Genomic DNA, 27,582 nt, shown 5'->3' with positions numbered 1-27,582 from the left:
ATTTTTTGCAGATTTTAGCAGACATGAATAAGCAGAATGGGCTTTCACTCTCTCAGGGTTCAGTTTTGATTCGCTGATGAAGAACTGCACTGATGTGCAAAACACAACTCCAGCTGCTGGTTCACTTGGCCATGGGGAGGGGGCAGCACCCCCAAACCAGGTTACTGCCATGGACCCCTTTAATTTTTCCTGTTTTGTCCAGACTTCTCAGATGCAAAATAACCACAACAACCACCTAAATCCCAATCTAATCTTAGATTGGGCCTGCCCAGTCATGGGGGTGATGATGTGGACAAGGTGGGCTGTACCATGAAGGCACAGCTTCAGTGCTTGCCCGTGCCCAGAGCGGCAACACCAGGAGGTGAGTGTCCCTGTGGTCATGGCATGGGGACAAGTCAGCTACAGCAGACTCCTTTGTCTGCAAACTGTCCCCAGCCCCAGGCCCATAGATGAAGCTGCTCAGCACTGTTGAGGGGGTGCTCAGCAGGCTCAGTGGTCGCAGTGGTGGTGGCCTTGGGCATCTGCAGAGTTGATGCAGTGAGTCCACAGGGCTAAGCACTGAGGGCGGTGCTCTTCAGCTCTTCTCCCACATTTGGTGCTGGTGTCCAACCAAGCACAGGGCTGAATTCCTGCAAGTGCCACATCAGGAGGCATCAAACTGTGAGACCACACAGGAAACAAAAACGTCATGACACAAGTCTGGTCCCGATGCCCGCTCCAACCTTCTCCCCAAAGCAGGTGGGAAAGGAGCTGTGCTTAGCAATGGGAGGGTCCTCTTAGGTTAGCAAAGCTTGGCTGTGGTTTTCAAGGAGGGTGCTGGGGCTGTTCTCGCTCTGATGTGGTTCCTCTGGCTGTGCCTCTGCCTGCCCAGAGCCTGCTATGGTGTCACCACCAGACACTGCCCACAGGTCTGTGGGCACTGAGCGATCGGTATGAAGGACCAACAGCAACCGGGATTTTGGGGGGAAGGAAAAGAGAGGAGGCCAAAGAATATCTTCTGTAACAAACACCAACATAAACACTTCAGAGTCCTGCAATAAAAACCTGCTTCCACAAAAAAGGGGGGGGAAAGCTATTTTAAAAAAGAAATTAAAAGAAAAGCATGTGATCATTGGTGAAAAAAAAAAAAATGCCCAAACCAGTAACAGTTTCTCCTTTTGCTGGAAAAGTCAAATTTCAGTTCTGTAAGTCTCTAACTTATGCCAGAATCCTCAACCTCCTCCCTAGTTTCAGTGAGCAGGACCTTCCTGCGGTGGGAGAGATAACGACATACTTAGAAAATCTCCTTCAAGATGGTAACATTGCATTTATTTACCATCTACTTACCTGTTTTGTTTAAATCACAATGTAAAGGAGGAAAAAAAAAAGTGTGCTTCTAGCCAAACACACCTATTATTGTATATTTTACACATGGATACACATGTATATATGTATGACCTCAAGGAGTTAAGATACATATATACATATACACATATGTATACATAGAGAGAGAAAACACAAGTTCAAAAATAGGTGAATGGCATTGTCTCTGGCATTTGTCATCAGTCATCTAGAGGAAGGGAAAAGGAGCTAGGAGACATCTGATGGGAGAGATGACACAATGACAGAGACCTCCCGCTCCCAGATTACAGACATAGGCACACGGGTTCTGCTGCATTTCTGCCTGTGCTGGGTTGCTTCCTTCTCATGAGTAAGGCAAACCCAACTGACTAGACACAGTACTCCTCTTGTAATGATTTTTGAACATTCTCCATGCTCAGAGCATTATTTTCTGCGTTCTCATTAAGGAATCTGCCTGGATGTCCACGTAGGGAAAATGGGGCATGTTTTAAGTGCAAAACTGCTGTTTTTCAGTAAAATAAGGCATTTCTTCAGTAAGCAGTGCAACTTAATTTTCTGCTAAATATCCAAAGTAGACCAAAGAGTTGCACCTAGTAGGTCAAACATTTTCCACATGTAAAAAAAAAGTCACCTGGAATTGTTCGGGAGAAAAAAAAAAAAGAAGTGCAATGCCTCAGCAATTCTCATTGCACTGTGACAGCATAACACGGCTACAACGCATAATAAAAATCAGTGATAAACCACCCAGCCTCTTCTCTCTCTTCCTTGGGTGCAATTCAAAGTGTGCAGAGAGCTGGCCAACTGCCTGTGCACTGCTGAAATGCCACAGCCACCCTCAGGACAGGGATCCAATAACGCACCGACAGTGTGCCGGGCTCTGGAGAGAGATGGATTTCACCCTTCCAGGTCACTGTTCAGAACAAGGGACCGGGATATGCCTCCTATCCATGTTGGCATTAACCTTCTGTCTCTAATCAAAACCTTGTGACACAAAAGATGCTGGAGAACAGTTCTGAGCCTTCCTCCTGGTGATCTCGGCAGTGAGGCTGGCTGAGCACGACCGGTCCTGTAACCACTTCCTTCAGAACTCTACTCTTTTTAAAATAACCTGCGTTTTAAAAAACAGCTTCTTCCCAGCCAGTTGTATATCCAGCCTGTGCTGGTGAGGAGTGGAATAAAACAGTTTGTGCACAAGTGCAGTGCTCTTGAGCACCCCTTGCTTTTGTAAAAATGAGTTTTATTTCACTCTTCACCCCATATATTCTCTCTCTACATATAAATACTGTATATCCAGTACAATGCACATACAGACAAAACCAGAAGAAGACCACTACCATTCTAGGCACTCGTGTAGTACTTAGTCCATCTCCACCACAGTGTACTAGAGATCAGGTGAATGCAAACGACAGGTAACAACAGGCTGAGGAGCGAGTCCAGGCAGGTAGGGTTGTGTTGGGATGTAACTGCAGCGCTCGTAAAATATACCCACTGCTGCATGCATGGACTGGACTGCTATGCCACATTTACCCTCCTGTGTCAGGCTACCAGCCCTGCAAGCAGCCGACTCGAAGTTGCTGTTACATTCCTCGGTCAAAGTTACAGAAGCGAGGGCAACCCGGGTAAAATCCCAGTAGGAAACATGGCACTGAGAGGGCATGCACGGAATATGACAGGAGTGACTCGTTTCATTCAGTTTAGTCACATACCTCTTTCCCCTGCCAGGATCATCCAAGATTGAATGAACAGTAGAAAAACAGGGAGGAAATTTAAATATGCAGTCAGGCATTAGTTGGGTTTTGTGGATTGTTGTGTATTTATCAATAAGTAAAATTATACTGCAAATTTAATACACACCGGAATGATTTCTAGGTGATTGTGAAATTATTTATCAAATGCTTTTAATGCAAAATATAGTGAGTATATATAGATATATATATATATTGACGGGAAGGAAAAGAGAAAATAGTGAATGAGTGTTACAATAACTACAATCATAAACAATTAACCATTCCCTCTGAATTTTAAAATTATTCCCTTCTCAATAGGCATTCAAGAGCACCAGATTTACAGAGAACTCAGGGCTCAATCCTGCAAATACTTACATGGATATGCAACATCACCTGCTTGGGCAGAAATGTCCTGACGTGCTGAGAGCAGGACTACAGCCAGCCATGCCAGCTGCCTGTGAGATCAAGTGTTTCCAGGATCAAGCCTCACGATTTTCTGGTCTATACATGACTATGACATGGTTTCAGTGGTTTTAAAACATGAACTTTTCCTGTCAAAGTGCTTTGAAAAGTTAAGAGTGGCATTAGGCCTTAGATAACCCAAATAATGAGTAACTGAGCACACACAATTCATCCTAACCTCCATGACTAGTAATTGAAGTATTCCCAATAAGCCAAGACAGAAGAGGCCAACAGGAAACCAGGTGAGTTAATCATGTACTGTAGGGGCCCAGGGAAACCTGAATGCTCAGAAAGGGACAGAAAGGAGAATTGTCCTGTTTTGTTGTCGTTTTCCTTGCTTCCCTCCGGACAGCAGGAGCTGCTGCAGGGACTCTGCTCATGCTGGCTGGAGGCACACACACAGGTTATTATTTGGAAATACAACCTTTCTGGAAAGCGGACAGGCTTGCTCTTGTATGTAGTTGGTGGTGAATTATTTGGCCAGATTCAGCTCCAGTGCTGTTGGAAAGGCTGCAGACTGACATTGAGGAGAGTACAACTTAATTAATTCCTCCTTTAGCCCTCCCTCCCCTCTGAAAACACATTCCTCCTGAACTGTACTTTGCCTTCATTGTACTCGAGCACCGTTACTTAAGAATACTTTTGGCTTTTAAAGAAGAGAACCCAGCACCATTTGGGAAGACATCACCCAAACATACAAGGCTCCCACCGGAGCTTGCTGAAGACCTGGGGGACACGACCTCGCCGGGCGCCGCTGCTCACCTCTGCGTGGTGCTCTTCATTTTGCTGTAGGACTTCAATTACCAACTCTGCCAGACGTATTGTATCTTCTAACTTTTTAGCTGGTGTGACTAACCGGCCTACATTCTCTGTAGTACAAGAACTCAAGTTAAAAGGGAAGCAGGGTGAAAAGCTAGACGAACAGTAAGTTATTTTAGAGGTTAAAAAAAATAAAATCCCATAATATTCTACAGCTTTAAAGATCTTTTCATGCATATGTTAAATGCTTATATAATTAGTACTGAGCAAACCAGAAAGCCACATTCGTTATTATACTATGAAAATACAGTGCTCCAGCTCCAAATTTCACAATACTGTCAGAGTTGTTTTGCTTTATGGTGGCACTTTATTAGCTCAAATAAGAACATCACATTCTCCAAAGACAGCATCTGGCCACTAATATATGAAAAACACGTATCCTTCGACGTAGATGATGCTATTATAGGAATCGTGTCTGTATTATTTTAAAATTCTTTTAAGAAGATCAATTCAAACAAATCTGTCTGTACTTGTAATAAATTGTCTCTCAAGCAATTTAAATGTCACCTGCTACTGAAAGCAAAACTTGCAGGTCTGCCCTGCTCCAGGATTTAACTCCACAAGGGTCAGGAGTTATGCATGCTGGAGGGAGTGGAAAGTGGTAAATCCCATGTTCATAGGTAAGATTTATATGGGAAAAGGGATGCAACTTTACAACAAAAACCCCGGAAAACAAACCAAAGAGTTTAAATCCTGGAGCTTGGTGTTCAGCTATGCTGAGTTATTTTGCAGCGTTTTCTGAAAACTCTAAAAAATAATTAAACTGTATTCTTCCAGGTGATTTATATTATTAATAACACATTAAAAATCTGAGGTGCTAACAATATGGAACACTTAAGAGTATTTCACTAGAAATAATGTAGAGAAAAAGAAAATAATCACATTTTCCTTAAACAACAGCTTCTGCAGAGCTGGCTGAGTGCAGCCAAGAAGGTTTCTGTGAGCTGATCCTGCAGCTCACTGCCCTGGGGTGTGGAAAGTCTCCTTGGGATGGTTGCCTGGAGGAGAATCGGAGTGGGAGACCTGCTCCCTGGGGATCCAGGTCACCACACAGACCATAGGCATGTGTCTCCAGTTAACAACCAGGTCCCAGTGCTGGCTCTCTAATGCAGTGAGGGCGAAGAGAAGCCTTGCACTACACAGCCAGTTCACACCTCTGCACCAACATGAATTTTGGCCTCTCCATGATATCAAACCCACAGAACTCATAAATGAGTGAAGCACCAAAACCCCAAATGACCAATTCAATCTGTAATGAGCAGTGTAGAGCAGACTGCATGACCCCGGCACAGCAAACTGCTAGCACTGCAGGTACTGAAGTGCCACTACTGGGAATCACCCTGGGATTTCCAAAGGATCCCAGCTAAGCTGGAAGCCTGGGTCCTGACAACAGGCGAGGTGCTGGCTAGGCATCTCTCTCCAGCCTTCCACACATGCTGTATTTTTGCTAGTTCACCATGCAAATGAACTCTACACTTTTGCTGGTGTATGTCACAGATAGGGGCCCTGGGAGTCTCTTATCCAGTTTTCCTTTTGTTTCTTGTATCAGTGGAAAAAAAAAATCCAGGCTCCCCTTAATATTATGTATTGGGCAAATACTGAAATTGCAGAGCTCCTGATTAACTCCTTAGTCTTTGTCCTATTCAATCCAGCACTTCACCAGCTACAAGTAGAAACTGCTTTCTTTTGCAAAAGGAGCTCAAAGACAGGTCCCTTAGTAAGATCTGATTGTTTCTGCACCTCTGAAGCCAAGGGGAAGGTTTTCCATTGATCAGAGCAGCATCAGACCCATTCTCATTTGCAACACTGATCTGCTCTCAAATATAACTAAAAGACAAAAGTGTTAATAAGAACAACTGCTCAGAGATGCTGTCTTTAAAGAAAATATTGATGCTTATACAACTTTGGCAGCCAGCAGATGTCAATCTTAATTTTTTTCCTTCTTATTTTAAATATTTCCCTGGTTAAGTTACTATACATCAGAATATTCTGCTAAGATAGCTGGAGCACTGACAGTTACATGAAACGTATACGATATACTTATCAAACATTTCATCCAACATCATGTAAAGCTCATACATATTTATAGTTTTCATGCAAAATGTTATGCAACAACAATGTTATTTTGTGCTGACGTTGATATTTGAAAATGTTGCATATGTCAGACATTGCTAGACAAAAAAATGTGGACATTTTGAAATAAATGCTACCTCTAAATCTCTAAAACCTACCACATCGCGCTAGGTATTTTGTGTAAAGCTGCACATGAGAACTAGCTTTCTACTGCTACAGAAGCGGCTGCTAGACTAGAAAACCACTGAATAAAAGAAAGGAAGGCTATTACAGTACTTGGCGGCTGTTTGGCCATGCCTTTGAGCATATGATCTATCATGTTAGTCTGCGTTTGAGGAGATGATGGTGGTGGCCCAGCCGGTGGCTTAGGCTTGGGCGGACGGGCTGTTGTGCATGACGGAGAGAGACGCCAAAAGTAAAGAGACAAATGACTTCATAAACAGTGACAAAAAGATGGAAACTTCGAAAGGAACATAAGCAGAAATGATCAAATACAAATGGAATAAGCTGCTGGGTTTTTTGCTCATTGGTATTTGAAGTATTGCACGGTAATGACACCATTTAACAACACGTACTCTAGAAATCGGCAGATTCGAACATCCTGCGGTACCGTGCAATCAGAAAGCTAAAAATTCAATGCAAGTATGAAACTGCACTTCATGCAGTCCCACGAGGAAACTGAAATGGGTTAATTCAGTTAAAACTCTGGAATTCAGAAAAGGTGAACTAAAAAAGATGACTTGAAGTCAGCGCCCCAATGCTTAGGTACATTTAGCAATAGAATAATGAGCCACAGGAATTAATTGCTTTGCAAATATCAATTACACATTTTAGATTTAAACGTCACTGTTGGTTAAAGGGAGCTATAAAATATTCTTGTGCAATTTAAACATGTAAAAAAATCTGTCACTTAAAAATGTGTGGTTCCTGATCGTTTCCAGCTCATTTAATTATTTTCAACTTGGAATTCTAGTGGCTTTTATATTCTGGGTTGAATCATATATAAAAACTTGCCAGCTCTATCAAATATGTTACTTGCTATTCCAAATGTTAGAATACTGCAATCAGGACTTGACCCATCTGTCATATAGTTTACAATATCAGCATAGGAAAAATTCAAAGAAAATAGCCTTTCCTTTTACATACACCCAGAGAATAAATTATATACTGTGAATATATTAACACAATAGTTTCTATTCCTTTTAATAACAGTTTTTAGCAGCATTGTGACTATTTTTAATCATGCCATTTGCAAGGAATCTGGCATATTTATCTGGACATTCTATTGCCAAAAGTCCTTGCCATTTCGCTTGCATTTTCCAGCGGGGGGAAAAAGAATCGGTTGGCTTGTGCAAAGGAGATTTCTGATTGCTTTTAATTCTGACAGAATTATAACACTTATCAAAGTATAATAAAGAATACTCGAGTAAACCATTAAGGAGCGTGAGTTAGGTTGGTGCCCCTCTCAGTACATGTGGATATACACACACACACATAAACACACATACAGCGCACACGTGCGTGCACACACACACATACATATTTTTAGCCTTTGAAGCTGTGTAATGATTAATTCAGACTCTCAGATTTAAGCTACTGGTTCCTGGCTTTTTTATTTTTCCTTGTTTTCTTGTAACAGGAAAAGCAAATCTATTCATCCATCTCTGGAGTAATCCTGATCTTTGTTCAATGTTTACCAAGAGTGGCTTTGTCCCCAGAACTAAACCTCTCAGCCTCAAGTGACAAAAATAACTGCTTTTTGGGCATTGGCCTAATGACTTTCACTCTAATTTAAAACATAAGCAAGAATTCAATTTGCTACTCACTAATGACTCCTGAGCTTGACATGTAGATGTAGAAAGAATATTTTACTGCCCTTCACTATGGAGAGCAGTTTGTGCCAAGGTCCCTGGATGGGAAGGGACGGTGGTGGGCAGAGGGGATTGCACATCTCCTCCCATCTGCATGTGACAATAGTGGGCTGGGAAACCCTCACCACCCAGGGGAGCCTGTTGGGTGCCAAAGTTGGGGGTGTCAAAGAGAGTTCCTCTTAATACTGCCCCCATCCCAGAATTGCAACTCATTGCACACCTCAGCATTGCAACCCTCAAGCATCCTTAAATGTGAGTCCAGCCCCTGCACCCCCAACAGCTACCCATCAAAAAACAGACTTCATGGACATGCAGACTCCAGAGTGTTGAATGGGCCTGACTAGTGCAAGTGTTTTCTGTCCCAGGGAAAAGTCATTAACAGAGAAGGAGGAGGAGGAAAAAGCAAGAGATGCAGCAGCATCTTCACGAGTCGCTAGTGCAGAGCGTACAGAACAGCTTGGAGGAGGCTCCCGCTGTGCAGTTGTCAGCACAGTGCCCCGGGGTGGCTCTCACTTCTGTGAGACCCCCCCAAGCACCTTCCCCTGCTCCTGGCATCCCCCTGCCACCACCCGCTCTTGGAAACAAGCTTCCACAAGGCATTGCAGCAGGATAAGCAACAAACTCTTGATATAATTCTGATCTGGCCCAATCTGCACAAATATTCAGCTCTTTTGTTTAATTCCAATTTTTCAGACCCAAATTCAAGGCTCTTGCACTACGGCTGCAAAACCACCTGGAGCGAAAGGAGAAAAGTTCTCTCTGTTCCTGGGGGCACTGAACACCCTGTGAGTCCCAACCCATGCTTTTCTTTGTTGTCTCTTTATGGCAAGAAAATTTAAAAGATTAAGGTCTGGCTAAGGAAAAAGATTAATTTCCTCTGTGAATTTAGACAGAAATGGGGCTGTGACTGCCATGCCCTATGGAGTTTATGTGTTTCTCTGGGTCCAGGTCCTCAAGATGGCACGTGAGGTCCCTTTGAGGGACTCCACCTTTCAGGGGTGGCTCAGCTCCCGCTCGGAGAGAGGGAGACATGTAAGGCTGGATGGGTTTTATGGTACTTGCTAGTGAAGAGCTGCAGTGTGTGTGATAGGTTTTGTTTCACTTTGGCTTTTCTTTTTTCCCTGTCCTTTTCCTCTCTAATCCCTCACCACAGGCAGTTTAGTATCAGAAATGCTCTTGTATTTGCTCCTCATGTGTGTCAGATGGGTAGGATTTAAACACCTTCATCACTGAAATCAGAGGCAGGAGCAGCTTCTTCCTTACCAACAACCTGACAAAGTGCTTTCCTGGACAAATTTCTGCCAAAGGTTTTTATGCTTCTCTGTGATACTGGCGAATAAAATACTTGCAGAAGCTCAAATTACTTGGCAAATTCTGGGTTTGTGCTTGAAATAAGCTTCAGCCTGCAATGAGTATAACAGGTACATTGTTAAATCTGTGCTACTTTGGGTGTGTTATTGCACACAATTCATTGTGTGTGAATTTACAGACTGAAAGATTTTCAAACTACATGTTTTTCACTCAGCACCATGACTTCTGCTACATGGGTTACATCAACCATAGTAAGAATCACACTTGCAATAGAAGAGTATTATTGACTTTTTGTATTTTTTATAATTTGTATTTTTGTAGCTACTGATTTAAGGATTTCCTTGGAATAACTAAAACTATATGACCCTTGCCAACGGCCTTAGTATCTAAGTGTTATATGTGCATTCTTTTGCAAGCCAATCATCAAAATGATATAAAAAGCTGCTGTTATCAAGACAATTGTAAAGAATAATGGACTTAGCCATAATGGACAAGGCAAAACAGCCTTTTATTATATTCATAAAATGAATTTGCATATCTGAAAGGGATTTCAGTAACAATATTCTTTCTTTCAAAATTAGATGTGTTATCTTAAAGGCAAGAAAAAAAATCATGAAAAAAATGGTTTTTTTTCAACTCAGCAAGAGACTCCAGTTCACCTCAAAACCTCAACATACTGCCAAGTGAACTGATCTCCTGATTTTCTGATCATTACTGAGTCTAGTGAAGAATTTGTGCCTATCTGAACTGTGTGTCATGCCCCAGGCAGCAAGTTCCTCCACAGTTGGTGAGAGACTTGTAGAAACATAATGTCAGAATGTAGATGTTCGGATTTCTGAACCTCTTGTAATAACTTTGTACTGCTCTAAACACTGCCTTTGAAAGGGCAAGAGGAAATCTCAGAAGCTACATAACGATTCTTCATTAAACACAACTGAATGCCACTTCAAGGAATGAAACAAATAAAGCAGCATTTCGGCAGCACATGGATACAGGTTGTCATGTCTGAGTGAAAGTGTAGGATTTATTAATGACTTCAGCCTATACCCTCACATAAAAAGATGGATGTTTCCATACATTTTGCATCTGTATTTATGTGAGGAATATAATTTTATGTTCTTTTTAAGCTTTGGGGTTCACCAAAAATGCTGGAGGGATTGCCCAGCAGGGGCTGGGCTGACAAATCATACAGGACCTCTCCTTGTCTCGGACCTGATTAATCGTCAGGCAGCTCAGCTCCTCAGCTGAGAGTTACGAATATAAGCACAGAGCTTCCCAGGCTGGGATCCAGAAATAGGGAAGGCGAGTGACGTAAAGTGAGCATGGGACTGTGACAAGGGCCAGTGCGAGCGCCTTGAAAAATACCACTGCTTCTTAACAACCTGCTGTATCGCTCTAGTCTCAAACCAACCTCTCCTGCTCCTGCTTCCTCAGCGGAGGACGCCTTCCACGCCTGCTGGAGCGACTGTACGTGCAAGATGCTCCATGGCTGGTGCCAGCTGGGGCTGATGCAGCCCAAGACTGTGCTCAGTCCCTCTCCTGGGGGTGCGCCCGGGTCCCCAGCCCGGCGCAGGCACCTGGGAGATGCCTGCTTCTGCACGGCCACTGCAGCTGCCCCTCACTGCTCTGTGGGCAGCACTGCCCCCCACCCTGACTGGGTTTCAGCCTCACACCCACCCTGGCATCACCACCGGGTGTGTTTTCAGGGGAAGTCTGGCTTCCCTGTCAGTCTGTCCTGGGAGGACAGTGCTCACCAGTGTGGTGAGATGTGGTGTCTCGGGAGCCCTGCTTCCTTGCAAGGGGATGGAGTGGCTGCCAGAGAAGCAAAAACCTGACATGTTTGGATAGAGTAGATGATTTCCCTTGGTGACAGTGCAATAGGAGTTCAGTGGGTCCCTCTGTTTTCCAGGAGACATCCCAGTGCTCTGCCACCCCGAGGCGAGACCTATCTTTGTTTCTCATCTGTGTGCACCAACTCAGCACTACCACGAGAAGCCTCTCTTTACAGAGACCAAACCCAAACTGCAATATGAGAAATATTTGGTCTGAAAACTAAAAAAAAAACCAAACCAGTCTTACATCAAACCAATCAATTGTCAAGCTTACAACTATTGCCTTGGTTGGCACCATCTCTAGAGCTGCCTGTACCCAACTCCACCAGTGCAAGGTTGCACTCGTGTTCATGGGAGTGCCACAGCACTCCAACACAGTGCAGCACATTTCACAAACCCTGTGCACAAGGGACGGAGAAGTTATTCTCTTCCAAAGGAATTGTGGATTCCCGACTTATATAAATAGACAAACACTTATTAAAAGGTTACACTTATTAATCTGTTAGTAGTTTTGTCTAATCAATAATTAAAGCAAGCAATTAATTTTAATTCTTTTAACATAGTTTCCTGTTTAATGTTCTATTTCAAAATTTTAAAGCATGGTAAGAGACTACACACTACTCAGGAGAAAGGACATCAAAGGGTGACATTTGTGTGTTTAAGAAGTTGTTTTCAGTATCTTATTTTTATTCTTGCTTCTGGCAAAATAAATAAAAAGTCAGGCCAAACCCCAGTCACTTTTGACTCCACTTAAGCTGAGGAACTGGTTTCAAGTTGAGTCCTGCTGACCTTGCCTGAAAATTTTTCATGTAAGACAAAGGGAGATTTGTGGGCACAAAGCAGCAGAGTCACAACTCCTTGTGCCCTGTCACTCGCTCCAAGCATAGAGAAGAAGCAAGTTTATTTTTAAATGAAGTGGGCTGTAGGAATATCCTTCTGAATTTCTAAACTGTAGGCATGCAATGGGCCATTGCAGCTAGAATGATGCTTAGTGCATTTACTGTGGTTAATGCACAACAGCCTGTGCTCACTTTAACTGCTGCAGTTAATGGTAATAATTGGGATTGTTCTATTTGCTCTTTGTTTATTTGCACCTTTTATAGCTGCGAGGAAAAATTATTTTCCATTTTCTAAATATTGATTTTTATTCACAATTAATTTTAATGTCATGCAATAGATTATGGGCCAAATTTGAGATGAGGAGGTCTGGGGAAGCCAGAACCTGGCCCAGCTTCTTGTACTGCTCTTCTGAAGCAATTTCCCTTTGCAAACAGAGCTGAAATCAACCTGATCCTTTTTTTTTTTTTTTTCCCACAAAACAGAACAATCTACTCACAAAAATAATGAACAGTTCAGGTTTCAAGGACTTTGGAACTAGGACTCTGGGATACAACAGAAACGAGACCAGGGGCTGCAGAGCTCCACCATCCCTTCTGCAGAGACGGGCACTTGAGCTGAGCCTTTGCCTTGTTACATGTCACCACAGGTTATAAACGAGAGACAAACACAACTTCTGTCCCACTGGATTGTTTGTTACACACTAACAAAAAAATAGAAATAAAGAAAAACCCAGTCCTCTCATAAGGGCATAAAACAGAAGGTATGGAAACCAAAAATGAACGTTAGTTTAGTTATAAATGTGTTTGTTAGGTGTGGAAAATTAATGGCCAAATCACCAACATTTTTTCACCCAAAATGAGTTGCAGTTCTTTTGGAAAACAAGAAACTTTCTCTTTACAAAGACTAGATTCTCCTCTACAACTATCTCCTAAGAAGACACTACATCTCTATAGGGTACTTCTAATCTATAGGGTACTTCTAATCTACACTCTGGTCTATGGAAGGAGGAAAAGGAGATTATGTAGACAGCACAAATTAACTCCTTAAGTATCAATGCATCTCCATTTTCAGCCTGAAGGAGTACATATCTTAAGGAGCTATGAAAATAGAAAACAAAATAAATATAACTCAACAGTCCTAACAATTTATAATGCATATACAATTGTTCACCTGCGTCCTTTTGATTCTCTATATGAAAGAGAGAAAGCAACAAGGAGAGAAAAGAGAGAAACAAGAACAGATATGCAGGATTAATGAGCAAGTGGACCGCACAGCCCCCCAGTTATGCGTGATATATGACATTTGAAAAGAAGAAAAGTCGCCCCGTCTCGCCCCCCACCCCCCAAGCGTGGGGTTACCAAAGGAGGCTCCTTTCACGGAGGTGAGAGAAAACGCTGCACAAATAGAAAACCAGAGAGGGCGAGCTCTGAGGACACAGAGGGGATCTCCGAGTGACAGCGGGGTCGGGATGTCCCCTCCAGAGCTCGGTGCAAAGGAGTAAGTAAAAAAATCGAGGAGGAGAGCAAGTAAAGTGCATCCTTCCGCTCGAGAGCTAACAGACAGGAGACATTAAGATCTGATGTACAGAGAAAGGACAGCCTTAAACGATCTTAAACACAGGATTGGGTGAAGATCTTATACGCAGGCAAAGGGATGGCTTTTTCCAAGTGTCCTTTATCTGACCTCTAGCTCACTTCTCCCCGATGTAGCTGCTACCTTTTGATTGTGTACCAGTGACAAGCACTTTACAAATTGGGGTTACACAGAAGCAAAGTAAAAATGCATTCAGGTCACGGACATAAAGAAGAACTGAAAAAACTTACAGACGGTCTGAGTTTGTCACAAACAGATGGGTTAATTGTCTAACCTGGTTTAGGCTGATAAAAAGTGACTGGACTTCTCACACTGGGTTTCACAGACAGAAGCAACAGACAAGCCAATGCTAAAAGACTTGAAGCAAGGAGAGTGAGTTGGTTTGGATCTGGACTTTCTTGAGGTAATGAGAACAGAGAGAGCGAGGACAGCATGGAGAGGAGGGTGGTAGGTACTCACGAATGGTTAAATCCATCACTTGAGAGGCCAAGCAGAAGACAGGATGCTCATACATTTCTCTCTTTTTCCCTATAAAAGAGGATTTGGGCATGCAAGAGGCTTAGGTCAGAAGTAAAGAGGTTATAGGCTATAGGTCAGAGGAAAACTTCATATCAGGTTAAAAGGAAAGTAGCCACAGAGTATTTTGGGAAACATACAGGATAAAAAGAAGAAAAAAAAAAAGAAAAAAAAGGAGGGTTAAAATTTGAGATCTACTGGATTAACCATTCAGCATGCCCATGAGTCACAAGAGAGGCTGTGACCATGACTCTAAAGGTTTGCTCTGAACTGTTTGCAGAATATAATGATCAAAACATCATGAATAGAGGGAAATAGAATTTCATTGGTTTAAGGCTCCAAGATACTAAGGATTTCAGCCTTCAGTATCTAAGGCTTTCACAGGTATTTCTTCATAAGCATAGCCTCAAGCATTGCTGCCACTGATTTGGTTCTTCATCTCTGACAAAAGTCCCTTCAACATGTGGCTATTCAAATGTCAGCTTTCAAAAGCAAGATTTCAAAGCCATGTACGGCGTGCAGGAACGTGTCTCACCAAGAGAAACGTGGCATTTGCTCTTCTAAGGAAGCATTAGAACATCTAGTGGACTATGCTCATGAGAGAAAACCTGATGCATGCAGCTGGCGGATGTTGGGTTGTTCGAATTAACAATCCCAGCATGCTTGGAAATTGGTGTTACAACCACTTTTGTAGAAATAGCATCAAAAAGTGGCTGTGGCCAATCACAGATAAAGGAGGAGAAAAGCAGAAGAGAGCAGATAGTGTGGAATGAACTATTTCCCTGAAAAGGCAGCTGGAAAAAAAATAGGTTTGTTGCTTCAAAGTATTCCCAGACCTAAAAGTCACAGTGCAAAAAAGAGGGCAGATAATTAACACAACCAAGAAGAATTGAGGCACAAAAGGAAAAGTACACACTAACTGTTCTACTTTGGAAATGAATGCATTTTTACTTACAGATCATAAAGTTTGTTTTTGCATAGATTTATCTGAAAGAAGAGAGCAAATCTTACCAACGAGTTAGTGATATTTACACAGAGAACCTAAGGGAGCCAGCCCTGGGTAGAAAGCATCCATCAACAGAAAAGCTGCTTTTGATTCTCAGTCCTCCATCCTTGTCAAGTATATTTAAACATTGCATTTTACAGAATACACCAATTAAAATATCCTGTGAAGTTGAGTACTTTGATAAATTGCCTGATAATACAGTGCTTATGAAACCTTCGTTCCTTCTCTATTTTTGTCACTCATTACCAAGTCAAGAGTTGATAAACATCCTTTTAGTGCCCAATTCTTAAGTGTTTCTCGCTGGATGCATAACAATGAATTCATTACCACTGGTACACAATTTGCATCATTAGACAGAAAAAAAAAATGGAAAAAGAGAGGACATGTCATGTACAGAACCTGGACAATTTGCCATATAATAACAACCCAATTTTTCATGTAAACAAGAACTAAGAACAAATCAGAGGGAGTTTTAGGGGTTTTTTTTCCTCCTCTCAATATTGTCCTATAGGCATACAACAATAATCTTGGCTGTGGGAAAGCTTCACATCACACATGACAGAAACCCAGAGTGTAGAGCAGAACATACCATTCATCTGGAACACACAGGTTTAAGCAATTGGGAACTTGGAAAAAGTTGGGTGGGAGTTTCAACTTGGGAACAGCAGCCAACAGGGTACCAACATAAACTGAAAACATGTAAAGAACGACTGTATCGCAGAGCTTCAGTAACACATATCCTCCAGCAAACTTTAAAATGTCTTTTTGATGGCTACATGTGTCTCTGGTCACTGGTTATTATTCTCCCATAACTTAAAAGGTCAATAATATCAGCTATGCCAGATTTAGAGTGACAAGAAAGAAATCTGATGCAAGTATGGGATCGCTGATCAATGACTGTTAAGCAAACTGCAAAGACAATGAAACACTCCCAGAAAAAAAAGACATTTTAAATTGGCTACAAACAATTAAACATACATTTAAACAGTTTTTCAGCTTTTTATTTTTCATTCGTTTCCTGAGCTGTCACAAGCAATTAGCTGCACTATACCTTCAGCTGCAAAGATGACATCCCAAGTATTTCTCAATTTGTTTTTTAAAACCACGACTGTGAGTCTGAATACTACACCACTGGCCAAATGCACTAACGATCACAGAAAAAAAGCTGCAGTTCTTGTTAACTGTTTCCTCTCTCTTTTCCAGAAAAAGAAACGTTTTGCATAGCTTCCATTCTTAACTGCTTCTGAAGCCAACACCACAAAAATTATTCTGAATCACAACAGTTTTATTGACAAGAGAATAAATAGCAAATGAGCTTCTTTTAAATAGCTCCCAGCCACAGTTGCCACCTAGAAACATAAGAAAAATTGTAATTTCGCAAAGAAAGAGCCTTACCTTCAATTTTGGCATACTCTGATAGTCGAGTATAATTGACTAGAGCTGCTTGCTCCAAGCATTTACGGATGACTGTTTTTACCTCCTCTTGAGGGACCGGAGTAACTATGTCTTTCATCAGAACCTTGACACAAGAAAATCTGATTTGTTGTGGCATCGGGCACACTGAACTGCTTTTCTCCAAGCCCAGCACATCCATCCATATCCCTATGCTAGTGCTGTGTGGCTCTCGAGGCATGTGTACAATAGGCAGGACCTGCTAAAAGGTCACCTTGGCCAGCCTAAGACGTGGGACCTACCCCTCCTGTATTATTCCCCTTCTGTATCTGCACCCTATGGTACGCCCTGACATCTGTGCTGATGATTTTTTAGGGCATGACATTAAGATCCATAACAGCTTGCCCAGTGCCAGGCAATATTTTACTCTTCCCAGGCTCTGCTCACTGACTTGGGTTTGGGTCTGAGCTTGGCCATACGGCAGGTTAGCAGAGGTGAGAAGGATGTCAGAGCAGCGGGAAGGCTGGAATAGGGATGGGGAGCATGATGGTGAGCAGGTTTCATAGATCCAGGGGGAACAAGTCTGTCTGAAGACGGGAATTTCACTGGGCAGCAGCCAGGCATCGCTGACAAGGATCTGTGGTGTGGCTCCTTTCCAGGGAGATCCTCCACCCTCACATATCAACACAGACACAGGCTGTGCTGCCCTTAGTGGCCAGGCTACACACCTGCCTTCAAGCAGAAGCAGGAGAGACACCTAAATACCCACACTTCAATGTTAACTATTATTAACTGTATGTCCTATGCAAAGCCAACAGCTCCTCAAGCTCTTCTAGATGGAAAGGTACATGAATAAAGGTAATTTGAATGACTCTCTGCTGGTTTTATGCTTACCCTTTCCAGCAGCGACAGAGTGGCTTTCAGTGCACCCTCGGGACGGCCAAATGGAAAGCAGTACCTAGAAAAAACATATCATGTCAATACCAGACCAGGTGCATGTGAACAAGCCTTTCCTGAGCTATAAAGATGCTTTCCTAAATATGCCCAAGAAATTCCCTAGTCCATCTGCCTGGAACGAGCAGTCTTTCTACAGAGGAACTTTCTGAAAGGGTTTGCTGGGGACACTAAGGCAGCAAAACAGAATATAGCTTAGTTGTAAGCTGATAGTTGCAGCAGTTTCTTAAATCTGGGTGTCACCTGGAGAGTTTTTATATCTCCTAGGAAAGAGATAAATAGCATCTTGTAAAAATGGGGGGAAAAAGCTTCTCTGGAAAGGACATTAACTTCCAGCTGGAGACCTGGAGATGCACCAGGCTGTAGGTAACTCACATTGCTGATCTGTGTGTGAACATGCACAATCTGCCTGACCTGACCGGTGTAGTGGGAGCCATTCATCCCTTTTTGTGGGGGAGCATCCATCCTTCCCATACTGTGACATCCTTGCAGAAAGCCCTGCCTGTCAATACCAGGGAGAAGGGAAAGTAAGTGGGTAATAACTGAGAGGAACAGAGATATAAGAGGATAAGGGATTTTTTTGTTGTTATATTTTAGAAAAAATCCACAGCTTTACCATGCCTATGAGAGCAAGATGGTTTGAGATATCCTTTAAAGGATATATATTTAAAATCACACTCCAGCTATAAACATGCTGCACTGCCCTGTGTAGGTCTGTGTCACTTATGCAAAATTCCTGTATGCATTCAGAACCTGCCTTTTGGCTTTGCTGCTTATGGGAGGGAGCTGGGAGGAAATCAGTCCTCTCACATCCAGCCTGGGCTCTCTGCCTTTACCTGAAATGCGTGATCTGGTTCTCCAGAAGCACACGAAGCCGCTCCTTGATCTCTTCAAAGCGCTCTTTCTCGTCCACGGTCACAGTCCCTATCCCGTCAGGCCTGGAAGAGAAATGTCACAGTGATTTGGGTTCCACCTCAGCACCCTGGTACCTCATCCCCACTGCACACTGCCTTTTCCAAAAGGGACTTCATCAACTGCGAGACATGGGGAAGTCATGTCCATCAACTTCTGGACAGGGGAAGTGCCATGCCGAGACATGGGTGGTTGCAGCAGAACTGCTGCCAAGGTATCAAAAATAAACAAATATCCTCTCTCAGAGTGATAATCTAGATGTGGAAGCCCCCCCTTCCCCTTTATTTTCCTTATTAGATAAGTTGGGAAAAGCAGATTTCCCCGTAAATACAGGTATATGTACGGAGTGCAATGCCAGCTCTCGCTGCAGGATTGGGCCCATTGCCGGCAAAACAGAGACTGAATTTCTGCAGAAAAATTCAGCTACTAATTTAACACAATTCACAGTATAAAAGAATATCAACAACAAGACATATATATAAACAGAATAGAAGATTCTGCACTTCTTCTTAACCGCTGAATCACCCCACTATATTAATTTCTTGAAGTGAACCATCTTCAATATATTCTGCCGAAATGTGCCCAGAGAGTGACATGCATTTTGCATTGAAAATGCAGTGCCTTTTTGGTAATTTAATTTTAACTTACAAAAACAAGCACATTATACAATTTAGCACAGATTTTCTCAGACTATTTGATGATCCTGTATTTCAGGAGTGCACAGGAGTGTGTAGAGAGACACCCAGGTCCTGCTGCCTTGGGGTGTTTCGCATGTTTCACAGAGCACAGTGTGCAGGCAGTCCCTGCCGAGGCTCTCCTGGGGCTGGATGATGTGGTGGTCCCTGTGCTCTTCCACCCTGTACCTCTGCTGATGCCAACCCACCCGAGAGCAGCAATCCCCTCCTTCTCCCCCACACCCACACGGCAAAATCCGTGGCGCAGCAGCATCCCAGGCAAGAGCAAGTGTAATCCATCCATTGCCAGACAGACAATCATCGGCACTGCTTCCCATTGCAGAGAGCAAAGTCTATGGATTTGTGTACTCCTGGGCAACTCTGCTGGCACAGGCACTCTTTAGGTAATGTAAGACGTCTTAAAATTGAACAATGTTCTTACTTAAAGGCCTCCTCCAGTGTTCAGCTTAAGCTGCATAAATCCGCAGTACTAGACTGGTTTGGCTTTACAAAAGACTTGGCAAGGGATTACAAAGCTTCTAATGAACCTCCTGTCAGGGGTTAATTGGTTGGCTTTATTTTCCTCTTAAAGAATCAAAGGCCCTAAACTTAAAAAAAAAAAAAAAAAAGCTATAAAAATTTAAAAGCTATAAAATCTGTGCCATCACTTCTCCCTGACCCTGCATTTCGTAAGCTCTTAGTATCATAAATATGAACTCTGATATTCCAACACAGGTGAATAAACCATTAAAACATTTGGGAAGAGGAACTTGCAAACCGTACATGATATTTACTGCAAAATTTTATAGCTAAATATACATTAAATAAAACTTGCAACATGGACACAGAAAAAGACTTGAATACCAGGGCATGTATTTAAAGTTAAACAGCATTTAATCAGAATCTTTGATTATTTGCCAAATTCATTTGTGTATTAAGGAAAAAAATAGGAGAAAAGATTTAGGCTGAAACTTGGACAAAATGTCTCAGCTGGGGAACACATTTCATAAACAATTTTGGAAGTATGGATCTGGTCTCATTAGTACCTAATTAGTACTAGTTATTTTGAAGAAATGAGCAAGCCACAAAAAAACCAAATTAGATTACGAGCAAAAATTAATGTCTTAACATGCTTAATATAATTTATTCCAAAGTTCCATAAAATATTTAATATTCAGACAGAGATGTCCATGCCTTTTGTGATGCTGTGCACCGCACAGCGCCTGGTTTGCTCCCAAGCAGAGAGAGATAATTCAAGGCAGACTACAATAAATGCTGTACATTAAGGGGCAGAGTTCTTTGACTTTTGGCATTCGGTCCTCCCCCTGTACCCACAACAGCTCAGAGTGTCACTGGGTTAATTGTCTCAGCACTGACAAACGAGGGAGGGAAAGCTGCCTGCCCTGGCAGTGATTTGCTGAGGGACTGGAAAATTGTGTTACCCTTTGCTGGGTCAATAACCTCAACTGGTGAGATTTAATGGCCGGATCTGACAGCTCGGGTTGGGTCGCAGCCCTTTCACAGGAGTCTCAGCTTCTCACTGTATTCGAAGCGCTCGCCTTGTAACGACTCGTGGTGGACACCAGGGATGGGCTGACGTGGCAGCATCAGCCGTGCCACGGCTGGGCAGTGGTGGCTCTGGAAGCATCACCGACCCACATGAAGATGAGGGGTGGGCTCTGGTGACAAAGCCCCTGGCCAACACATCTCTTGCTCAAGTCACAACACCCCAAGGGATGGCAAACAAACCACCAAGCCGCGTGTAGACCATGGAGGCTTAACCCCTTGTCTTTGCCGTCCTTGGGATCTGTGTGAGCCGGGAGGACACAAACCCAGCGGCTCCAGCCACTGCTCCCTCCATGCAGGGTGTGCTGTGCAGTGTAAACACATGCTGCTCTCGTGTATCATGCAAACTTGAGACAATCTACAGGTCAGCTGTAGCCATTTTTGGAGCAGCGTGGATGTCTGGAAGGGCCTGCCAAGTGAGAGCCATCACCGTGGCAAGGACTCCCTTTCTCACCCAGCTGTGGACTATATTGCATCTGACATGATGAGCATCTCTTGAGTCTACCTTTCAAATTTTCGGCAAACCATTTTCTCACTGTCCTTCACAAAGTTGACATTTTCGGCAGCATGATAGGAAAGATGTCATGTCGGCTGCTTTTCAAGTTGTTGTCACAGTGGTTAGCACCAGTTCTGTCATCTTTGCTTTCCTCACAATCCCCCATCTTGAGCCATGTCACAAATAATAATACTTCCGATGTTTTTGTCAAATTTCAAATACTATAACCCAGCTGCACATCTTCAGATTTACTAGTTATGTTAATCTTTGTTGCTCATCTTCCCAGAAGCTGAAGCATTAGGAACTCACTAATTAGTGACAAATGCAGGATATAGATAGAACTGGAAAAACACTACCCAAAGCCTTGCACTTAATTTATTAGCTCGATAATTTTGAAACCTAATTAAATATTCAAGTCAAATATACTTTGAAAATGTAATCTTTCTGAGGGAACATATTTATTTTCCTTTTTGCAAGAACACAAAGGGAATATAGCTTAGCATTGCTATAATTTAAGATTCGCTTCTGTGCTAGAGACAATTCCAGTACATGGCTGATGGGGCTGAAAAAAAATCCCCAAGAGAAGCTCAAGTCGCACCAGCTCGTTCTGATGCTTACTGGCAATTTTGTTTTCAGCAAAGGTCTCCAGCTCAGCTTTGATACTTGCTGTTTGATCTCATGGACAGAAGCACTGACTCCTCCAGCAAACAGCATCTCTGCAGCAAGGACACCTAAAACACAGCTGCAGGAACTCGTGTTCTCACACACAGTCCACAAACACATCACTACTGCGCTGAAGCAGTGATGAGAAGTGAGAGGAAAGCAAAGGGGTGGGAAAAAAAAGTTTTTGATGTACATGGTATATACAAACACATGAGGGGCAAAACGGGTTTGGGTCTATGAATTCAGGTTGACAAACAACATTAATGTCTCCATCTGTGTGGAGACACAATTCCATCCAATTCTCTATAGCTCCTGCTCATGGATACTTGAGGTGTACGGCAGAAGTTGTGGGCAGAGAGGGAAGCAGAAGGGCAAAAAAGGCAAGAAAAATAACTAACGAGATTTTTAATTATAAGTAAACAAGTTTCAGATCACTCCTTCTGCTGCAGATTCACTGTGTTGGCTCTAAACTAGTAAATTCCCACTGTAAATATTTCATATGAAAAGTTTTAAATGCCACTTTCCTAATCCCTCCATGTTTTTAAGTTTTAAGCCACAAAAACAACAACATCAACAAAGCAGGTGGTGATATTAAAAAAAAAGGGTTGCAATTTAAACAGCAAAAATGATAGTCCTTGTTTAGCTTAGATGGTTTGTGCAAATTCCAGCGTTAATTATAAATTATAATTAGGACCTGTGATCCTAAGGCCACTGCTTTATTCTACAAGTCCCGCCTCCCCCCATGCCCTTTTCTAATTATACCCAGTGCCCCCAGGGCTAGTTATGCTGCTAAAACAAATATATCAAAATGATTTTTTAACAAAGACTAATATATGAAGCAATAGCATGCATTTGTATGCAATTATAAATATACAGTATAGCTCCAGCACGTTCATCTCTTTGACATAAGCCTCTATGAAATACCATGGCGGCTTCTAAATGAAAAGACATATCATCTTTTACACCTTTTATGTTTAACTTGTCTACACTTTTTTTTTTACTGGGGAAAATATTGCTTACACGTAGCAAACAGATCTTTGCACGCACTGTGAGCCCTGGCATGCAGAGCCAAGGGAAAAAAAACAATGTCAAAAACTGATGCAAATAATTTGATTTTTTAAGTAACAACTCAAATATAAAACACGTGCTGCCTTCAGCTCCCTTGCTGGTTGCCAGGTGCAGCACATATGAGCTATACAGTAAACATCAATGATTAGTGCCTTGGACGGCATGTGTCAGGATAGGCTTTCTCAGGATCCCTCGCAGGAAGACTTGCCTGCGCAAAGTCCCACCGGTTGCACGGGGCAGAGCTCTGGGGATGTGGGCAGGATCACAGCTGCCTGCCTGCTGCCTCCCACATCTCCCCCAGCAAATTGGACCTGAAAGAGCCCACCTGTCTAGACCCCCAGGAAAAAAGTGTATTCAGCAAACGTCAGTTTTCCCCGGTTCCCTTTTCCTTCTGGGGATTCACACGGCGCAGGAAATGCCGGTCGGGAGCCCTTTGTTCGTCCCAGAGCTCCTGGGTGCTTCCCCAGTGAGATGCTGCCGAGCATGGGAGCCATTTCATCTCCCAACTCCTGCCTTCATTTCGCTCGGGCTCTCCTCCACCACCGCAGCACTGAGCCAAGTCACGGCTCATCGCTTCTCATGTGCGATCTGCACCCCTGACGCACCGCGGCTGCACCGGATGGTTTCTGAGCCCTGCCATCCTACACCCATTGTAATGAATCACGTCAGCCGTGGAGCTGGTGATCTGTTGGTGGCTGGCAACCCACTGCCCTTCAGCACAGGCGCCGGATCCCATCCGACAGACAGTCGTAGCGTGTGCTGTGTCACCATGGACTCATCACGGGGCTGGATGGGACATGGAGCTGGCACCCAAAGAAAGGGTATGGCATCACACCCTGCCAGATCCAACCTGCCTCCCTGCAGCCAAGGCAGTGCATCTGAATGAGACCTGGAAACTCAACACAAAGTCCTAGGGAAGCACACGAAAGTATCATGATAAAATGTTCACATATTTACTACTGAAGGGACCAAAACAATCCCGGATTTCTTTTGTTTCAACTGGCTGTGTAGAAACCTTGCCTTTATGTGAAACAGCCAGATATGCAATTAGAATACAATGGAAAAAATTAGAGGTATGTCATGCAGTTTTCAATTCCTCAAGGTTTATGACACTCGCATTATTTCTGCTGTAAAAACACTAATGAAATGTTACCATTAGCTAATGAAAGAGCTACTTCTTGAAAACAAGCTCGAGGCCATAAAATACAGTTTACAGAAGAAAGGGAAGTCACTAATATACCAAATCAATTAACAGAGCTGCCTGGACCTTGGGTAAATCGTCATTGAACTTGCAACTTGCAGAAAATTATGGTGTTCAGTTCAGTTGTTACTAGACTGGAGAGGATTCAGTCCAGCACCCTGATTTTGATAAGCTCCATGTCTGCTAATACTAAGCATGCACACGATCAATATTTTAAGTCTTATTTTTAGAAGTTTGGGATTAACAAGCACAAAAAGAGTCTTTTACGGTGCCAACTTCAAAGTTGAAAAACAATATTATTATATGCCTAAATCAAAAAAATGCACAAGAGAAACAAGGCCACTCCTGAAAGCGACTGCAAGGGGCAGGAACCACTGCTCAAGGTTTAGGCACTAGCTTTTGACCTGGAAAAGCTGAGCTCAACTTTCTGCTCTGCAATGGCTCTCCCATGTACAGACAGGGAAGCAGCAAAGCTCCTCTGACACATCCCTTCTCTGTGTGTCAAACAATGCTGGCAGTAGTCATAGCTCTCCGACATGAGGACAGCGAAAACATGGAAAGAGAAGGCAGGGAAAGACCTCAGTGGCCATGTAAAACCTTCCACAATTTTACCTCAAATCACAATGTCTTCTCAAAACCATTCCTGCTCTTGCCTTTGCTAGTTTTTAAGAACTACTGACAAAGGAAAGCAACAACCTCAGTATTATAGTGGTGATACGAAATGCAGAGACATCAACAAAGACACAATGTATGTTGTCGGATGACTGGATAACACTGTGCCTTTCTCACCTGTCACCTAAGTAAATATATCAGAAATCACACCATCTTTCATAATGGTAGGACTTTACAAAAGGCATCCAGTCATACCCAGTGGACAAGACTCCGTTACCAACTCACTAGTGATCACAACAGTTAAAAAGCATCGAGTTCCTCAGTCTTAGTGAAGAGCAAGTACCTGGGGAACAGCAAACCATGTGGATATTTCTCTTGTTGATCCCTGCCTTCCTGACAACCTGACCTCACATAGTCAGGTGTCTGCAAGAGGTGAAACTTAGGACAAGTAACTTACATTTAACCCGATTTTTACTTGGAAAAAAGATGAAATTAAAATAAAAAATTAAGGGGACTGTCACGCAAACAGCAGTGATTTACAGCCTTGGTACAGAGAGAGCATGTCAGGGCTCTGAATAAGCAACATGAGCCCAAAGGAGGGGGAGACCAAACTCTGACATATAAAGCAACAGGGCTACAAAATGCCCCCAAAATCCCGTTTTGACCATTTCACCTGCTGCGGCCGCAGGGTCAGCTCCAAGCTGGAGGTGCTTTTCCACCAGCAGCCGTCCTGCCCCTGTCCCGGCTGTGGTGCAGCGGCCGTGCTGCCGAGGCGGGGGTCGGACGGGCGAGGAGGCATCGTGCCCACGCTGACGCCTGTCATCCTGTCAGCCTTGACCTCCAGGCTGTCCTCAGCGCCCGCACCGCAGCCCGCCTGCACTTCCCCGCTGACTGCGAGCGACTGTTGTCTCACTGCCTGACCTTATGCAAACACGATACAAACAGACAGCCCACCTCAGCTCCATCACTGTCTGCTGCTAATACAGGAGATTGATAGCCACATGAAATTATCTCCCTTCTCGACCTTCATTACTGGGTGGCATATTCTGACTGACAGCCAACCTCGTCCTGGGGAAAGCTAAACCACCCGTTCGGGGTTTTTACTGTCTAAAAGTGAAGGAACTTTTTTTTTGTAAAGAAAATCAACACTTTTTCCGTTTCGACAGAAAAAGAAGCCTCTGTTAAACAGAAGAATGTCTCGCAACTCAATCTTTCCCAGACAACTGTGCATCCCAACAACAATGCAATGCATGGTCGCTCCAAGATGTTCTGCTGAATGCCGTGCTGGGTCGTGGGGCAGGTGTGCCACCTTGACAAATTTTACATGGAAAGTTTTCAGCTCTGCCATGAGCTATAGGTTTCCTGGGGAGAGCAGGGCCAGCCATAAGGCAACAAGCAATGTATGGACACAGCAGGTGGGAGGAAGGGACGTAGCTGAAGCGAACGCGGTTTTACACACGTCGCAACTGCCAGGAAGGACTGCGCGGGTAAACACCGGCTTTCGATCGCTCTCTGCCAGCCAGCTCGCAAACACACCACGCGTGTGGCCTCAACAGCTCTCTGAAAAGAAATCGTGACTCTTCCGCTCAGATATTCACATTTCTTATAGTAGACACAAAAGATACGGAGTCATGTGTTCTCTCAGACCCCCTGTGGTCCCTTTCTGTGACCTTCTGATAGCAAAAGCCAGACGCTGCACCCCGCGGTCTCTGCACCGAACTGCTGGGTGCTACCCAGAGCCTGCCCTTGGTGGCAACGTGCAATGCCACAGCCCTGCAGTTCCCGCACAGAGCCTCCTGAAATCCCCAGGCAACAGAGAGACAGCAGTGACCAAGAAGGAATATGAACCTTCAACCTTCTGATGTGAAGTCAAGCATCAGCTAAAGACAGCTAAGTCATAGCAAGACACCTCACTTCTTTCTTGGAATATTTTAAATGGAATGTGACTATTTCAGTGACTGGAATAGCCCGTCCATGGCCGAGTTTCCCCTCTGGCCGTGCCCAGCAGCTCCCAGCACAGTGCAGCAGCCACACACAGCCCTGGACAGCTTTACAGCATGAGACTGGGGTCTACATACCACATGAGTTTTAAAGCATGACGTTTCCTGAGCCCACAACTCTCCAGCCCCATGGGGAGGGAATGGCAGGTTGTCACCTTGGTCAGTACTGTCAGATACCTCCCGCCACCAACCCTGATGAAAAGGAGGCTTCAGCTCTGGCTGTGCTGGACCCTGTGCAAAGGTACATGGGGGACCTGTGACTGGTATCTGACCTTCTCTCTGTTATGGGCTAAATGGGCTTTGAGCCAGGTCCTGTTCCCACACCAGCTGAGATGACAAAGGGCAATGGGGCAGCCAGTTTCGCTGCCTGGTCCCATCCCCTACACGTCATGTGAGCTATCTCACATGTTTACACATGCCTAAAAAGTTTAAGGTCCTGACCCCCTGTGGGACTTGGGTGCCCAAACTCCATCCAGCTCCCAGGAGAGTGTATGATCCAAATGCCAGAGCCACAGTGGGCATCCCTGAGCTGTGGGGATGCAAACTGCCCAGTGTGCTCAGTGACCAAGGAGCCCCCAGTGCCCTCTGCAACACACTCCTGTGCACTGCATGCTTTTGCTTACCTTTTTGGCTCTGGATTCGGCTGGGATTTG

At 43.6% G+C, this 27,582-nt stretch overlaps 1 protein-coding gene across 20 annotated transcripts in view; it reads right to left on the bottom strand.

Annotated features, from left to right (window-relative positions):
- Window positions 1-27,582, bottom strand: part of CADPS (calcium dependent secretion activator) — a 210,835-nt gene that overhangs the window by 52,401 nt on the left and 130,852 nt on the right. For 6 of the 20 annotated variants that reach the window (XM_025894687.2, XM_025894690.2, XM_025894693.2 and 3 more), the window contains 6 exons: window positions 18,574-18,675; window positions 17,678-17,741; window positions 16,787-16,910; window positions 13,447-13,464; window positions 4,293-4,399; window positions 3,048-3,056 (listed from right to left, as the gene is read on the bottom strand). In XM_025894687.2, coding sequence (XP_025750472.1) covers window positions 3,048-3,056; window positions 4,293-4,399; window positions 13,447-13,464; window positions 16,787-16,910; window positions 17,678-17,741; window positions 18,574-18,675 — 424 coding nt within the window. Of the gene's footprint in view, window positions 1-3,047; window positions 3,057-4,292; window positions 4,400-13,446; window positions 13,465-14,328; window positions 14,398-16,786; window positions 16,911-17,677; window positions 17,742-18,573; window positions 18,676-27,582 lie in introns of all 20 variants that reach the window. The other 14 variants (XM_025894706.2, XM_025894691.2, XM_025894696.2 and 11 more) reach the window with 5 other exon arrangements.

This window comes from Manacus vitellinus, unplaced genomic scaffold (genome assembly GCF_001715985.3).
Source record: "Manacus vitellinus isolate BGI_N305 unplaced genomic scaffold, ASM171598v3 scaffold_14_pilon, whole genome shotgun sequence".
NCBI classification, from domain to species: domain Eukaryota; kingdom Metazoa; phylum Chordata; class Aves; order Passeriformes; family Pipridae; genus Manacus; species Manacus vitellinus.
This window is presented reverse-complemented; position numbering and strand designations above follow the sequence as displayed.